General features: G+C 40.3%; 1 protein-coding gene across 1 annotated transcript in view; it reads left to right on the forward strand.

Moving 5' to 3' along the window:
* SLCO5A1 (solute carrier organic anion transporter family member 5A1) overlaps positions 1 to 17,840 on the forward strand; it is a 147,270-nt gene that overhangs the window by 112,242 nt on the left and 17,188 nt on the right. Inside the window, 1 exon segment of the mRNA XM_090283591.1 lies at positions 4,936 to 5,134. Coding sequence (XP_090139717.1) covers positions 4,936 to 5,134 — 199 coding nt within the window.

Here is a 17,840-nt window from a genome sequence, read left to right on the forward strand (position 1 = left end):
CCATCCTCTCCCCCCATACCTGTACCATAGGTGTCCCTGGGCACCAGCTGATCAGATGCCCTTGGGCATCCCCATTCTCCCTCCCCGTATCTGAGCCACTAGAGGGCATGAGGGACAAAAATTCCAGGACAGCATAACCATCCCTCTGGGGCTAGAAAGGAGGTGGATCAGACGCAGAGGCTCAAAGGAGCAGAGGCAGTAGAGCAGCTGGCTGGCTGAGGTCTGGGGTCAGAGGGAAGGGAAGGAGAGTACCAGTCAGTGAGGTGAATCTGAGTGAGTCAGTTTCTGCCTGGAGAGCCCATCTTAGATAATCATTTCCCTCTCTGCACAAGGGAGTGTGGAAGTTGTGGGGCCTAGGTGGCAGGGTGGCGGCGGCTGGGAAAACCAACTCCCAGCACCCCATGTTCTCTATACGCTAACCGCAAACTAGCAAAGCTGGTTTCCCAGAGTCAGGGGGCAGTGAGAAGGTTCTGCTAGCGTACCCTATCCTCTTGCTCCCCAGCCCCAGATCTTCCCACTAATCCCATAGGCCACAAACTCCAACAAGGAGACATTTGGGTCTCTTAGGCAGGAGATCTGAGCAATGCACAGATTGGCAGGAATGAGTAGTCAGAACCTTTCTGTGTTGATAGTGTGGTGAGATTTAGATGCTGAGGGACATTAGGAGAACATTTTAATAGGTGTTTACTCTGTTTGATGTAACCTCATATTGACTAATGACAAATGCCCTGTTTTTAAGATCTGAGTACTATTTAGGATGTATAGTCAAATAAATTATACTGCTTTTAAGTTATAACACAGCTATGAGCATGAGGATTGTTTTTTTGTCCCGGGGGTCTGCACAGTATTTGTCACTCCATAAATTGCTCAATTGAAATAGGAATTTTATTAATGTGTCATTTTCATTCTAAATGTAAAGCTTTGCCTACTTCATCATGTTGACAGTATGTGTACCTTTCTGTACTGAGACAGACAATTCATATGCCAGCTCCTGTGAACCCAGACAGAGCTCTGGTCAGTTTACCCAGAAGATTCCCAGCACCTGCTGATTCTAAGAGGCTGCTGTGCTGATGTGTACAGAGCTAGGAATTGGAGACCTCAGTTTTTTTTTAGTCTCCCTCCCGTGTACACTATGGGTCAAGTCACTTCTGCGAGCGGTCAGTTGCCTCATTTGTACAAGGGCTGTTGTTGATTTTTATAAAATCAGGACTGTAGTGAGGATTACAAAATGAAGCTCTGGTTGCCAGGCGGGGCTCTGACTTTCGATAAAGCCAGCCCTCTGTCTCTGCGCCTTTGCGAGGGCTGTTAAACACATTTTGCGAGCGCTTGGACCGCGCGCACGGACGCAGCTGCAGGCCTCTGGAACCTCGCCTCATCTGGGCCCGCCGCTCTCCGCACGTGCCACGCCTGTAACACATTTCCTATTTCTGCTCTCTTTACTTTCCCACGAAGGTTATCCCAAGCCTTGGCCACATTTAAAGTCTCAGTATCCCTTTCCTCTAAGAATCACTTTTATTTTTAATTATACAGAAAAAAAAAACAAAACACCCGAAGCTATATAAAAAAAATTGGCAGCATGTTATCAATTCTCAAAGGAAAAAGACAGAAAAAAAAATGAGTGAAATGTGTAAGCAGTGGATTTTTGTTTCTTCCTACTTTCCTATGATTTTCAACTGTTCTGCCGCAACATGTATGACATTATGTTTCCAAAATAATGGGAAAATAAGGAAACAAGAAAACTACCACCCACCCAGTGAACTCTCTCTCCCTGCCCCTGCCCTCCCCCCAGCACAGAGGAAGGGACCTCTGCCCATCAAGGGCTGACCTGATCGTCTGGGCCGACCTCACAAGGATCTTGCATTGATATCAAGTGAACTTCTTCCCTACTTCCTACCTCCCACTCCTTTTTAGCCTATTTTTCCCAGTACTCTATATACATAGGCTTCAGCCCTCTCCATATCTTAGCAAACAAACAGGACACTGAAAGCCCCAACTCTGTGTATGGGCCCGTGGCCCTCCTTCTTCCAGCCAAAGTTCTGGAAAGCCAGTGTGGATTCCAACTTCCAAATCCTCATGGCTGACTACTCACCCACTGAGATCTGGTCCGTGCCTTCACGGTGCTCTGGAAACTGTTCTCGCCAAGATCTCCAGTGACGTGGTTGTTTCATTTCAGTCTTTATCCTGCGGGACTTCTTTGAGGCACTTGACACTCTTCATTTTCTCCTTGAAACTCTCTTTGCTCGGTTTCTGTGGCACAACTGTACTGGTAATAACTACAGTAATACTGTGTACAGTATACAGGGTACTCTGTCTACAGATATTGTGAGTAATCCTCATTTTAACAAGAAAGGTAGACATCTCTATTATAGTTCAGAAATCTGGTTTAGAGTATTGAGGAAGTTTATGCTTGTTTGTGATCCCATGGCTACAAAAGATGGAGTGTGGATTTGACTTCCAGTGTTTCTGACTCCAAAGCCCAGGCTTCTCCCCCTTGAAACTTTTATCTGTCCTAGATTACCTCTCCCCCTGTGGCTGCTCACTTTCAGTTTCCTCGGTGGGCTCATCTTTTTGTGATCCCCCATTAACACTGGCGCTCCCCAGGACTCTGGTTCTGGCCCTTCACTTTTCTTTGTTCAGTCTGTGCCATGAATTGTGCTATAGGCTATAAATGCCCCAGCCCAGCTTCTCCTCAGCTCGCGGCCCAGGTGCAACTGTGTGAGGCACTTCTAGCTGACTGTCACCCAGGTTGCTGTGCATAGTCCTATCTCTGTCCTTGTCCTCCTCCGCTAAGTTATCATGCCATCGGTGTAGAGCCTGACTGTGGCTCTCCTGCACCTTTGTGGTTACCCTGCTGACCATGTCTTTGATTCTGGTTTTGACCACATCTAAGCCGTCTTCCATCTCAGGGCAGATCCTGGCTAAGAATTCTTCAGTGGTGTCTCAGTTGCCCACAGGTGCAGCCTGATCTCCTGTTTGTGATCTATTATGGTCTGGCTCTTCCTTATCTCTCTTCCGCATGTCCCACCACTTCCTGGCAGCTTGCATTCCGTACTCCCAATTTATGTGGACTGCTCTGACTCCGCAATTCTATCTCATGCCTCTGCACATGTTTCCTTTGTGTAGGATGTTGTCTCTGTGCTGGTGCATTGGACAGATTCTGTCCCATCTGTCGAATGTCAGCTCAAATACTGCCACTTCTGGGAAGCCCTCCATGATTTCTCACAGGGAAAACTCAGATGTTCCCTTTCCTGTGTTCTCCCTGCTCATTGTATAATTCCTTTTTCATGTTCTGAATTTTTTGTTTGGTTCTCTTTTGGATTAAAAAGTTCTTGGGGCAGGCACTATGGCTATTTAAAAATATTTTTTACTGTGAGATATAATGCACTGAGAAGTATATTAAACAAAGTTTAGAGATAATGAATAATTATGAAGTGAACACAGGTGCACCTATTACCCAGGTCATGGAATGGAGTATTTTCAGTACTCCAGGAGCCCCCTGTGCCCTTTCTAATCCCACCTAATCCCCCTGCTCTCTTGGCTTTTATGGTAGTTACTTCCTGGATTTTTTTCATAGTTGTACTACCAGTATGCATATTTCTAAACAATAGCATTTCATTTTACCTATTCTTGAACTTTATACAAATGCAGTCACACATGTGTTCTGTTGAGTTTTGCTTCTTTCATTCCAGATTGTGTTTGTATGATTCATCCACATAGTTAAGTGTAATTAGGTTTCTGAGTTTTATTGCTATAATGTGGCATTCCATTATATGAATTTGCTCCATGTTATTTATCTATCAATGGACATTTGGTTCATTTCCAGCTTTTGGCCCTTACGTTTCTTCAGATATCTCATACACTTTTGGCCCCCATGTGCGTCAGTTTCTTCAGGGTGTAGACCCAGGAATGGAACTGCCTGTCACAGGGTGTGCATATCTTCACCTTGACCACATGATGCCAAAGCGGGGGCCACAGTTTACATCCCACCTGAGGGTACCCATTGCTCTGTATATCTGCCAGCTTGTGGTACTGGCAGACTTTTACATTTTTATCAACCTGATGGGTGCAGAGTAATTTTTCGTTGTGGCTTAAATTTGTATTTTCCTCTTACTAATGAGGCTGAGCGCCTTTATGTGTTTATGGGTTAGCTGAATTTCCTCTTTAGTGAAGGGCCCATTCAACTTTTTCTTACTTTTCCCATGGGTGGCTTGCCTTTATTGTATTGCTTTGCAAAAGTTTTTTTTTTTTTAATAATTTATTTGTTTGTTTATTTATTTTTAGAGAGGGGGGAAAGGAGAAAGAGAGGAAGAGAAACATCACTGTGTGGTTGCCTCTCATGGTCCCCCAACTGGGGACCGTGACATGCAACCTAGTCATGTGCCCTGACTGGGAATCGAACCAGCAACACTTGGTTCGCAGGCCGACACTCAATCCATTGAGCCACAGCAGCCAGGGCACGAAAGTTTTTTTTATATAATGGAAATGAATCCTCTGTTGGTTGTATGTGTTGAAACTAAATTATACTATAAAATCACACACATTGAAGATTTATTAATTGAAGTATTTGAAAAATAATTTTTAAAAAATAATTAAAAAAATTTTAAGTTACAGTTGACATACAATATTATATTAGTTTCAGGTGCACAACGTAGTAATAGGACATTTATAACTTACGCAGTGATTACCTTGATAAGTCTACTACCCACCTAACACCATGCATAGTTATTAAAATATTATTGAGTATATTCCCTATGCTCATCCCCACTGACTATTTTTATAACTGCCAATTTTTGTTACAGTACTTTTATTCTTTACCTTAGTACTAGTAAGTGGAAACAAAGTAATTGGAAAATAAATAATAACATACATACTTAATAAATTAATTAAGTCATAAATTAATAAAATAAATCAATCCTGTCCTTCCCTTCTCTGCAGGTGTTATTATTGTCCCCAGTGCCGGTGTTGGTATTGTCCTGGGAGGCTACATTATTAAAAAATTGAAACTTGGTGCAAGAGAATCTGCAAAACTAGCAATGATCTGCAGTGGTGTGTCTTTACTGTGTTTTTCAACCCTGTTCATTGTTGGATGTGAAAGTATTAATCTAGGAGGCATAAACATCCCTTACACAACAGGGTAAGTATCTCAGAAGAGCCATTCCATGTCATCGCGATCATGATGTAAGTGTTTATGTCTGGGGGCAGACTTGTGGCCTCCCCTCCAAGCCCATCTCTGTGCATTTCCTCTTTCCAAGTAGAGCATGCACACTCTGAGGATGGAGGCCATGACTCTCTGCCATCTGTGTCACTTTTGATCCTTATACGATGTCTCCCATAGCATTTTGATTATAGTAGATGAAGAGGAAATGCTTGTTGAGTTAAGGAACCTGTTCTTTTTTTAAACGTGGTATTTGAATAGATTATACATTGATGTAGTTTTGAAACAAAATGGGCAATGCAGTAGATAGTCAAGAGTCTAGCTCTTCCCCAAATCCTCCACTCTATTTCTCCAACCAAAGACACACCAAGTGACGACCTCAATTCATACTTTGTGCATCCTTCCAGGGCTTTTATAGATAAGAGACTATGAATATGTATTTTCAATTTTCCCTGCTTTATATCCAAAATATAGCATTCTATAGACACTTTGCTGAGCTTTTCTTTTAAATGTTAAGATACAGCTTGAAGATCTTCTGTAGCAGTAATGCTTTGCAACATAGCTAACCTTTGTGTTGACACCACTGCATCCCAAACATTTCTTCTGAGTGCTTTATATATAACAACTTACTACTCTTCACAACAACCCAATCAGGTAGGTGCTATTATTCTCCTGATTTTACAGATGGCAAAACCTAAGTACAGATCACATGTGTGTGTGTGTGATGTGCTGATAAATATCTAACAAATCTCTATTTCTCAAAAAACAAACAAACAAACTAAATAACCCAATCGGTAGCATTTGCCAATTTCTGAGGTGTGATTATTCCCACCATGGCTGATTTTAAGCTACCAATGTGCAGACATTGAGTTAGGGGGAGATGCCAGCCACACACCATTATATAATATTTTTATCACACACATGTGATAGATTTACAGAGCCTGATCCAGAGTACAGACCATAGTAAATTGTAGTAAAATAAAATAATTAGGAGGTAATGAATTTGATATATATCTTTGTTTTCAATAACATTTATTAAATTGTAAACTTATATTATTTAATTCTTAATAACGACTGTCCTAAATAAGCAGTTAACAAAATCCCTAAAAATTTAATAGAAGGCTTTTGTGACCCAGGGTGGCTATGCTGCATATTACTCAGGACTTAACCTCAAATTTACAGGGCCCATGTCCTTAATCACTGCTGTTAACCACGGTTTAAGATTTCATTTAATTTTATTTTCTAATTTAACCAGTCTCTATTTGATGGTCAGTGGGGTTATTTTTAAACTTCAATTGTCAAAACAATGTTGCAATAAACAACATCTTGCATATATCACTTCTCTTGTGTGCTGCATATTTGTAAAATAAATTTCCCAAAATGGGATTGCAATAAATATGGCCAGATTGCCTTCCCAGTATTGTACCAATTTGTACCACAACCAGCAATGGATGTAAGCACTGGTTTTCTACAGCCTTGCCAAAAGAAGGTGGAAAACTATTCTTTGAGAGCTCTGAAAACCTTAACTTTTATATCATGAGTGCACAGGGGTTTGTTAGGATCTACTCACTGGACAGAACTTGAGTGCCTAGTTTTTGGTGCTTGGTACCGACAAATACTCTGTTCCCTTTTGATTCTCAGTGGAGTTCTATATTATAAAATGCTTCACCTGAAATTTGAATAACAAAGGCTTTAATTTCATTTAGCCAATCTAGAATATTAGAGGGGAAAGAAAAAAGAAACAGCCCATCAGAGCTTATTGAGATGACAGAAGGCGGCCATTTGTCCCAAGAGTTCTTTTTCCACCAGGAGATGATGTGTGTATGTACCAGGTGTGTGGGCTCTTGACAGTGCCTATTAGAATGGCCTAAGAAATAAAACTTTTAAAAATTATAGACCACTATGGAATAAGAGCTCCTTTAACTGAGTCAAATCTGAATTTGAATCTTGACTTTGCTTGACCTGTTGCTTAACTCTAGGTCTCGGTATTGTCATATAAAATGGGGTGATGATAATAGCATCTTAGTCTGTTTGGGCTGCTGTTACAGAAGTAGCATAGACTGGGTGGCTTAAAAACAAGAGAAAATTATTTCTCACAGTTTGGAGGCTGGAAAGTCCAAGATCAAGGCACCAGCTGACGGCATCTTGTGGGCTCCTGCTTCCTAGGCCTATGTGGCTGTCCTTTGCTGTGTCCTCCCCTGGTGGAAGGGGTGAGGCATTTCTCTGGGTTCCCTTTTATAAGGGTACTACAGATATTCTTTGACTTACAGTGGGGTTACATCCAGATAAACCCATCATAAATTGAAAATATCATACATCAAAAGTGCATTTAATGCATTTAATCTACTGAACATTATAGCTTAGCCTAGCCTTCCTTAAATGTGCTCAGAACACTTACATTAAACTGCAGTTGGGTAAAACTGTTTAACACAAAGCTTACTTTATAATATAGTGTTGACTGTCTCATGTAATTTATTATACATATTGCTTTTGCAGCATCACAAAGTCAAAAAAATCCTAAGTCAAACCATCATAAATCAGGTACCATCTGTAACTCCAATCATGAGGGCTCTCTACCCTCATGACCTAATTATACACTAATGGCCCCACCTCCTAATAACATCACAATGAGGGTTAGGTTTCAACATGTGAATTTTTCAGGGACCCAAACACTCAGTCTATAGCAATAGTAATGACCTTAGAGGGTTGCAGGCAAGGGTTACATGAGTAACAACCTCTATAAGGCTCTTAGCCCAATATTTGGCACACAGTAAGTGCTCACTAAACTTTAGCTATTGTTATTAGTAATAACTAATAAATTAAGAATAATTTCTATCAAATTATTTTTATTACAATTGGAAAACACAAATGGAATTAAAAAGCAAGAACAACAAACAGCAGTCTCCTGAATAACCCTACTTACCAGGGGCAATGATTTTAAAATTCTTTTTTTAAAGATTTTATTTATTTTTAGAAAGAAGAGAAGGGAGGGAGAAAGAGAGAGAAACATTAATGTGTGGTTGCCTCTTGCATGCCCCCAACTGGGGATCTGGTCCGCAACCCAGGATGTGCCCTGACTGGGAATCGAACCAGCGACCCTTTGGTTTGCAGGCCAGTACTCAACCCACGGAACCACACCAGCCAGGCTAAAATTCTTTTTTAGGTGTCTCTTCTGGTGTTTATCTGTATATTTGTAAGGCATAATATATGAATTGAGACATTTTTCATGGCTTGCTATCCTGGTAAATGAGGACTTCGGCTTTCCCTTCACAACTTGTGGTCAATTCCTCTGTTGATATTTTCACATTATGATTATGACAGTGTTATTAGCTGCTGAGCCACAGGTAAGGTATTATGATTAGATTTCCTCTTTTGTGCAACACTGATTTTCCTAGAATTAATAATTGCCTTATTTTCATTGCCTTTGTTTTCTTTTTTCCTTTGTAAAGTTATATATATTTTTTCATTTTCAAAAATGTTATTATTGTTCAATTACAGTTGTCCCAGTTTTTCCCCCATTGCTCTGCCCTGCCCACGCCCCCACTCCCACAGTCAATCCCCACCCTGTTGTCCATGTCCATGGGTCCTTGATACTTGTTCCTTGACTAGACCCTTCCCATTTTTTCCTTGGTTATCCCCCTCTCTCCTCCCCTCTCACCTCTGGTCAGCTTGTTCCTTCTTTCTATGTCAGTGGTTCTATTTTGCTCATTTGCTTGTTTTGTTCATCAGGTTCCACTTATAGGTGAGATCATGTGGTATTTGTCTTTCACTGCATCACTTATTCCAGAAAGCATAATACTCTCCAGTTCCTTTGTTTTCTTTGAATCTGCATTCAGCTCCCCACGTGCTCTAAGAGCTCAAAATATCTTAGTATGATTTTTCACCTGCCCAATGACCTAAGGCTCCATTTCGCCCCCTCTGCCCCATGGAGTCATCTGCATGGGTGCCCTCATCTGCTGGCTCTGCTAGACACAGTGCTCTTGGGAATGCTGTCCAGCTGTCACCCTGGGAATCCCATTAACATCTTTCCATACTGATCTTTTGTTTGTGAGACTCTGTAGATGCCTCTTTTTAAAAAAATTTTCTCCCTCGTTATGTTAGAGCAGAGCTTCCTCATTTTGTTACAGGAAGGCTGTGAAGGCTGTGAAGGCTGTAGCTTTTTCTTGGGAGAGCTTTTGTTGTTGTTAACTGTTAACATTTGGTTGCCTAGTTGTTGGCTGGGTAAAGAATTTTGGAGGAATCACTTTCATTCAGAACTTTAAAGTTTTGCTCAATTGTTATTTAGTTTCTTTTTTTTTTTAATTTTATTTTTTTAATGTTTTTTATTGATTATATTGTTACAACAGTTCCAATTTTCTCCCCTTTGCTCCCCTCCACCCAGCATCTCCCTCCCCCAGCAATCCCCCCCCCCAAGTCCATACCCCTGGTTCGTAAAAAATAACTATCCCCCCCCCCTCGAATATTAGGACCCTTTGTAATCTTGTAAAGGACAATGGGCGAAGGTCTCAAGCTCCTCTAGCTGCTTCAAGCTGGACATGGTCGTCGTCCTACCTACCCTTGGGTCTAGAAAACCCTAATAAGAGTGGGGGTGTGGAGGGGAGGGTGTCCTTCCCACATGGGGAAGGATCGTGCAGACTCCAGGTCAGTTGGCTGTCTCTGGTCAACGGCATGCTTGGTTTAACAGGCTGGCATCCTTGTTGTGTTCTGGGGGCAACAGATTTGGCGAAAAGGGTTAAAAGACATCATTCAATCCATAACTACTAGATGACAAAAGGCAGGGATTAATTTTTCAATGTTCCATATTAGGAGAAAGAAAAAAAAAAAGGAAAAGAAAAAAAAAAAGAAAAGAAAAAAAAAAAAAGGGCTTCTTTGGAGGAAGGTGTGCTAGGCACATCTCACCTGTCCAAAACCCCTTGGCCCATTATACTTAGTTTGGGCTGAGGGAAATAGTTTAGGTTTTCCCCCTCTCACACCTCTGGGCCTTTTCTGTCCAAGCCATTAGGACAGAAAAGAGAAACCAGTTTTAAAGTGAAGCCCACAGACCACCCCATTCTTCACCAACCCAGCCATTTAGTTCAGCCAAACCGTTGAGTCTCAGGAGGCAGCGCTGCAGAGAGGATTAAGTGAGGCTTATGCGTACAGACAATCACTCAGGTAATTCGATCATAGGCTTATGTCCTTTGAAAACAGAAAACACGTGTTAATTTATGTAACATAACCCACAAACAAGTCTCTAAATCTGTAAGACTGTCTTATTGGGAAGACATCCAGTTGCAAGGCACTTGAAATACTATTTGCCTGCAACTTGAATCTCTTTTGGTGATATCACAGACATGGTTTAATTTTCAAGTGAAACCATATTTTAAATGAGAAGAAACTTTTAAGATGTGTAGTTGCCCTATTTTATACTCTACTACTGATCATTGTGATTTTCCTTGAATAATGATTTTTCTCCCTAAGGTTACCCTCCTTTTCTTTAAAGGGACTACATTAAGTCCATTTTTAATTTATCCTGTTCGTTTGCATAAACATAACAAGAGCAGCAAATGATCACTTATGATCTTTAGTTCTGCTTTGCTGGAACTTACCCAAGGAATATTTGGGGTGATCCTCAGTCTGTTCTTCAGGGCACAGAAGCTGAGTCACATATCTGGCATTCATCCTTGCCTGTACACACCTGTTTTTTCCAAGTCCTTCTGGTTTTTCATTGTGCCTTAAGGTCCCTTCTAGCCATCTTTCAGGAAAACAACCTTCGTTCCTTCCCTGGAAAGTTTGCTGTGGACCGCACAACCAACCATGGTACCAGGCCTTTTATCTCACGGGCTTTTATTACCTTTGAAAGTCATTCCCAGTTCCTCAGGGCTTTTTGGTAACAACCTGAGCCCAAGTATGTTTCCTTTAGGCTTGACATTCCAGTCAAAGACTTGGTCAAAAAAAAAAAGGAACCTTTATTAACAACTGGTCTTATTAGTTCTATGCAAAGGAACTTATGTCATTACTTACTTGTTTAGAATGCCAAACTCTGGAGGGATCAAATAGGGAGAAAAATATACAACGTGAAGGAAAATCTTTGTCCTAATATTCACTGAACTGGCATTTCCGTTCTTCATATTTTCATTTTTCAACCACTAAAAAAAATTTTTTTGTTTGTTTTTCCATTACAGTTGTCTCACTTTTTTATCCCTCTTGCTTCCCTGCACCCTTCCCCTCCCTTCCCCCACATTCAGTCTCCACTCAGTTGCCCATGTCCGTGGGTCATTCATACATTTTTTTTTTTTTACTTGACCCTTCCCCTTCTTACACCCTTCTCTTCCTCCCCCCTCCCCCCTTGTTACTGTTAGTCTACTTCTTTTTTACATACCTCTGGTTCAATTTTGCTCATTTGTTTGTGTTATTCATTAGTTTCCTGTAATAGGTGAGTTATTTAGTTTCTAATGCTGTTGTGGGGAGCCTGGCTTTCCCGACCCTCCCAGTCCTTGTATATATGACCTAGTTTTCCTTTTCTTAGAGATTCCATTTATTCCTGGTATTCTCAAATTTTACTATTTCACTTTGGGGGGTTTTTTAAATTTTTTTTCTGGGCACTTGGTGAGCTTTTTATATGTTTTTTTTTTTTTTTTAATTTTTCAATTATAGTTTACGTTTACTATTGTTCTGTATTACTTCCAGATGTACAGCAAAGTACTTAGAAAAATCATGTTACTTTACAGAATGGACTTTTTGAAAAGATTTTAATTATTTTTCTAGTCTTCTGCTGAATTCTTATTGTATTTTTAATTCTCAAAGTTCTTTCTTGATTTTTTATTGTTCCTTGCTCCTAGCCGTCTTACCTCATGGATGGAACATCTCTTATTTCTCCAACATTATTTAGATATTTTTTTCTTTCCTGGATTGTCTCTATATAGTACAAATGCCTACTTTCTATTTATTTTGCTGTCTCCATTGTGTTAGAAGCTTCTCTGGAATTTCTGATGATCCTTACTTTCTGTTAGTACTGAAGAATGCAAATTTAAAAAGCTGAGTAGGTGCTCTGTGTCTGAGGGCAGGACTTGTCATTTGGTGGATCTCACTGCAGGATAATTAGAGGGGAGACAGGTGGCATTTTCAGTGGGGTGCTCAGTGTTAGAATCTTAGGTCTTACTGCTGAAGTGCTTCAGTTCTTCAACAGAAGGAGGCTGTAGTCTGTTGGCTGGGGCCGTGCTGGGTGAGTTTGGGGTTGTAAGCCTAGCTGCTGGCATTCTAGAACTGGCAGGAAGTGGCAGGCAGGTCTTCCTGTTCATTTTGCATACTTTTACCTAATTCCCCTGTCATCATCATTCTGGTATCTCAACAAAGGGCTCCTTTACGTCTGGTACTCTTAAGTGTCATTCCTTTAGTTCATTTTCTCCAGAAAATAGAGACGTAAGAGAAGGAAGGTGCTAAGAGTAGAAATGATACTGAGCAGACATGGGAATCTCCTTAAAATTCTATCATATTTGGATCACAACTTTCTTGTGTTGTTTATCTTTGAGTCCTAAAGGCCTGTCCTTCTTTCCCTTTCCTCTGGCCTTTATTTTTAAGTTTTCAATAACACTTTCTGTTTATTGACTTCTTCCTTTCCCTGGATCTCTCCATCCTTTACTTCAGTTGTTGCTTTCTTGGTATAATTTATATTTTAGAACTTCTTTTCACAGATCTCAATTGTATCTACTAGCTTTTGTTTATTTGTAAACTCATGTGGCCAGAGAAAAATCCTTAGATAACATCCTAGAGAAGGGTACATGGCAAGAAAATGTTTCTAAGCCTGTAAGTGGATTCAAGTATCTTTATTCTTCTCTCACATTTAAGTGAGAATTTGAGTGGGTATAGAATTATAGGTAAAAAATAGTTTTTCTGAGAACTTTGAAGCCATTGCTTTACTTCTTTTTTTAAGTATATTTTATTGATTATGTTGTTACAGTAGTCTCAATTTTTTTCAATTTGTTCCCCTCTGCCCAGTACCCTCCTTCCCTCCAGCGATCCCAACCCCCTTAGTTCATGTCCATGGATCATGCATGTAAGTTCTTTGGCTTTACCATTTCCTATATTATTTTTAACTTCCCCCTGATAATTTTGTACCAACTGATTATGCTTCTTAATCCCTGCACCATTTCCCCATTTCTCCCCTTTCCCCCTCCCAGCTGATAACCCTCCAAATGATCCCCATACCTATGATTCGGTTCCTGTTCTGGTTTGCTTCACTGGATTTTGTTTTTATTTTTTAGATTAAGTTGTTGATGTGAGTTTGTTGTCATTTTAATGTTCATAAATTTGATCTTCTTTTTCTTAAGTAAGTCCCTTTGACATTTCATATAATAAGGTCTTGGTGATGATGAACTCCTTTAACTTTGCCTTGTCTGGGAAGCACTTTATCTGCCCTTCCATTCTAAATGATAGCTTTGCTGGATAGAGTAATCTTGGTAGTAAGTCCTTGCTTTTCATCACCTTGAATACTTCTTGCCAACCCCTTCTTACCTGCAAAGTTTCTTTTGAAGAATCAGCTCAAACAGTGTCAGTCCTACAGACACCCCTTTGTAGGCAACTGTCTTCTTTTCTCTTGCTCCTTTTAAGATTCTCTCTTTATCTTTCACCTTTGGCATTTTAATGATGATGTGTCTTGGTGTGGTTTTCTTTGGGTCTAGCTTGTTTGGGACTCTCTGTGCTTCCTGAACTTGTATGTCTATTCCCTTCACCAAATCTGGGCAGTCTTCCTTCATTGTGTTTTCACATAAGCTTTCAATTTCTTGCTCTTCCTCTTTTCCTTCTGGCACCCCTATGATTTGGATGTTGGCACGTTTAAAGTTGTCCCAGTTGGCCTCTCCTCATTTTTTCAATTCTTGTTTCCTCATTCTGTACTGGTTGACTTTTTTTCTTCCTTATGTTCCAAATAACTGATTTGAACCCTGGTTTCCTTCCCTTCACCATGGTTTTGTTGTGGATTTTCCTTTGTTTCATTTAGCAAAGCCTTCATTTCTTCCCTTATGTGTTTGCCATACTTAAGGATATCTGTCAAGCCTGTGAGCATCTTTATCACCACTGTTTTGAACTCTTCATCTGTCAGGTTGGCCATCTCCTCATTGCTTAATTCTCCTACTCCTCATCTTGACAGACTCCTGTGTTTGTTTGCCTCTGTTTCTTAGGTAGAGCTGTCACACCTAGTACATTGTAAGGGGCGGAGCCTTAGGTATTTGTCAATACAAGGCGACCAGTTTCACCATGTTGTGGCACTGTATGTGGGGGAGGGGTCCAAGAGGGAACAATGCCACCTGCCCAGCACTTGCCCCTTTTCCAGGCACTTCTCCCACTTCTGTATGGGACTGGTGCCCCTCTAGCTATTGCCCTGGCTGTGGTTCCCAGAGTGGGTGGGTCTGCAGATGTTCTAGGACCATGAGGTCCCTTTAAACAAGCGGACTCTGCTGAGAGACCAGCAGTTTCTTCCTCTGCTCTAACCCTCATGGGTTGCTCAGAAGCAATGAGGCTTTATTTTCCCAGATGCTCGGACTGTGAATTTCGCCATCTGGTCTGGTGCTGGGAGTGCTGGGAGTGCTGCCCAGGTGTCCCTCCTGACTTTTTAAAATGTGTGACTGCACTTTCTGCTGGCCTGCTGCTGCCGTTGCTGCTGCCGACACCATACCATGTCTTCTCCGCCCCAGCTCCACCCCTCCTACCTGTCTGGCTGAATGTTTCTTCTTTATATCTTTGTTTCTTGGACTTCCACACAGCTTGATTTTTTGGAACTTCCTGTTGTTTCTAGTTTTGAGGTAGTTGTATTCCTTCTTAATTGTGGAGGGAGATGCAGCATGTCTGTCTAGGTCTTCATCTTGGCTGGAAGTCACTTTATTTCTAATGTAACATTTATTGTTGCTGATAAGGAATTTAATACCAGTCCTACTTCTCATTTTTCTGGGGCCAATTTTATTTGGATATTTTAAGGATTTAAAAAAAATTTTATTCCAGGCATTCTGAAATCTCCTAAGAAATGCTTTACCCTCAGATTCCATCTTGGCCAGACCCTTCTGATGTCACTTCCTCAACAGGGTCTTTTCCTCTCTGCCCAATCCGAGGAGACTCTTCCCTCATTCCTTATCACATTACTCCTTTTTAGTTTCCTCACAGCTCTTAGCACTATCAGAACTTATCTTTTTTAATTATTTGTTTTGCTCTTGTCTTCTGTCACCAAAATATGAACTTCTTGAGAACAGGTATTATACCTCTTTCCATAATAGTTTTGTCCCCATCATCCAAAGCAATGTTTTTTGCATGAAAGAATGAATATATGAATCAATTTCTTGGCAAATGACTTTGTTCATTCATTGTACCAGGTACTCTCTGAACTCTCTCATTTTAATATATACTCTTTTTGTGTTTTTTTACCTCGGAAATTTTTTCTACTATAGCTCTATTCTGTCCCTCCTCTTCATTTTTTCTGTGTTCCTCTATAAATCAGATGTATGGTCTGTTTGCCTATGTGTTTAATTTTTTTCTCTCATATTTCTGATGTCTTCTGCTATGAGAAACATTTCCAAATATTGTTTTCTATGTCTTACATAAACTTTTTATTTTGAGGATACTTTTCTTTTTGTTGTTGTATTCTGAGATTTTTCTTTTGAAAGCATCCTCGTATTGTTTTAGGGAGTAATATCTTTGCAGATCTCTCTGTGTATATAATTAGCTTTTAAAAAAGTTTATTTCTATGCCTCACATTTTATCATTTGATTTTGAGCTTTATAGGTTTACAACACTCAGTCTAGCATCTCTCAGGTTATGTACCCCACCCCTGGGCCCCCAAATACAAGACTGAGAAAGTTTTATTCTGAGTTGTTCACATCTAGAATAGAAGCTTAGTTAATTCTTTTTTTTTTTTTTTTCCAAATTTTTTAGAGAAGTACTCCCTGGTGAATGTCTGGGTTATTAATTGGGGATGAAGGTGGGTGAATAGAGGAAAATGGAAGCACTCAGATCCAGGTCTTTTCTTTCTCAGATCTGCAATGAGTCCCATTGTTCTCAGCTACACATTCCCTTTTGCCCTCATTACATCTGCTGAGTTGGAGCTCCGAGCCTTGTGGAGGTCCGTCCTATGGGGCTGTCTGGCTCCTCTCCATGGTGGCCTCTGATCATTTCACGTAAACCTATGCCTATCGAGGCACTCTTTTCATGAAGTTTGGTGTCTCTCTTTCCATTGCTCTTTGCCAGTTTACTTCTTTTAATCTTATTTTTATTTTAAGCGCGTCTTCAGAAGGAATGGAAAGCAGGCTGACTAAAGGTCTTACCTGTTTTTACACTGCAAGTTGCCTCAAGCCTTTTAAAGCTCTAGCTTAACACCACATCTCACTTGCCAGTCCTGAATCAACTGATTTCTGGACTCCCCAGCATGACTGGGCAAAAATTATATAATGGAGCTGATTGGCTCCATTACAGATTTATGAGTTCCAATCTTAGCACACCCTCATCTTTGCTGGGCAATCCATTTCCTTGCGTCTCCTCAGTTTCCTTTCCTATATGCCCCATGATGGTTGTTCCATTAAAAAAAAGAATCCTTTCTTCAAGTTTTTTATCTTACACTACTCTTATTTTTCTTTTAAAAAAATTGAATTTGTTGGGGTGACATAGGTTAATAAAATTATAGTCTTGTTTCTTGTATTGGACAACCTGCTATTCTGCATTTTTGAGTAAACAGAGATCCTAGGAATAAACTCCTTGAACTTCTCTCCCCTCTTCCCTCAAACTTCTCAGTCAAAAATTGTATTATTTTCAAAGGCAAGTACTAGTGCCATCATTTTCTAACTGAGTTACCTTGCAAAAAATTACCTAATATTGTTGAGTGTTGGTTTCCTCATGTGTAAAATTGGTGATAATGTGAATCACATCTGGTTATAAGCACAACTGAAGTAAAACACATATGGTTGAAAAATTAAAATACTTTCAGAGGGCAGAAAATAAAATGTCTATTTCTCCTTTCCGTATCCTCAACTTCTAGTTTGAAGCATTCAAGTATTATAAACAAATGTTTGCAGCCTTGATTTTGAGAATTATATAAAGGAAGGGTTCTGATATGTCCTAGCAGGGTGCCTAGCACTCAGTATATGCTGAAAAGAGTTTTTTTTGTCTCTACTCCCTTCTCTTCTAGATCATGCAAAGCCACTCCCTTTTTCTTCTTTGAAAGATGAATGAATGTTCTGGCATCTATGTCTCCTCAGGGATGTTACCCATAATTGATATTGTAACTAGTTAGAACTTGATGTAAATAAACATCTGAATTATCTAAATTTATGACTTCTGATATATGTACTTCTTCTCACTTAATTGTATTCAGCAGAGAAAAACTTGGTTAGGAGTGCTGGACGCTGATGTAAGGATCTAGTCATTTGAGCACTGCAGGCTGACCTCAGTGAAGTTGATAAATCAGCAAAGCCAAAACCCAGTGTCCTTGGGGAATTCCTCTGGTTTCTCCAAGTGCTTCTAGGAAGATAGTCTAAAACTGAATTAGCATAAACACTTTGGGATGTACAGTCTCATAGGTGTGCCACTTTCTGAGTGGCGGTTACCTTTGTGTGAATAATAATGGGACCCTTTCTCCAATCAGGGTGGGAGTTACATTTCAGCCTCTGTGCCCCCTTGGCTGAGTGCTCTTGTGCGGTCCACAGCCTGCTCATCAGTACGTGGCTGG

Source organism: Furipterus horrens, unplaced genomic scaffold, assembly GCF_987537825.1.
Source record: "Furipterus horrens unplaced genomic scaffold, mFurHor1.1.pri manual_scaffold_7, whole genome shotgun sequence".
Taxonomy (NCBI): Eukaryota; Metazoa; Chordata; class Mammalia; order Chiroptera; family Furipteridae; genus Furipterus; species Furipterus horrens.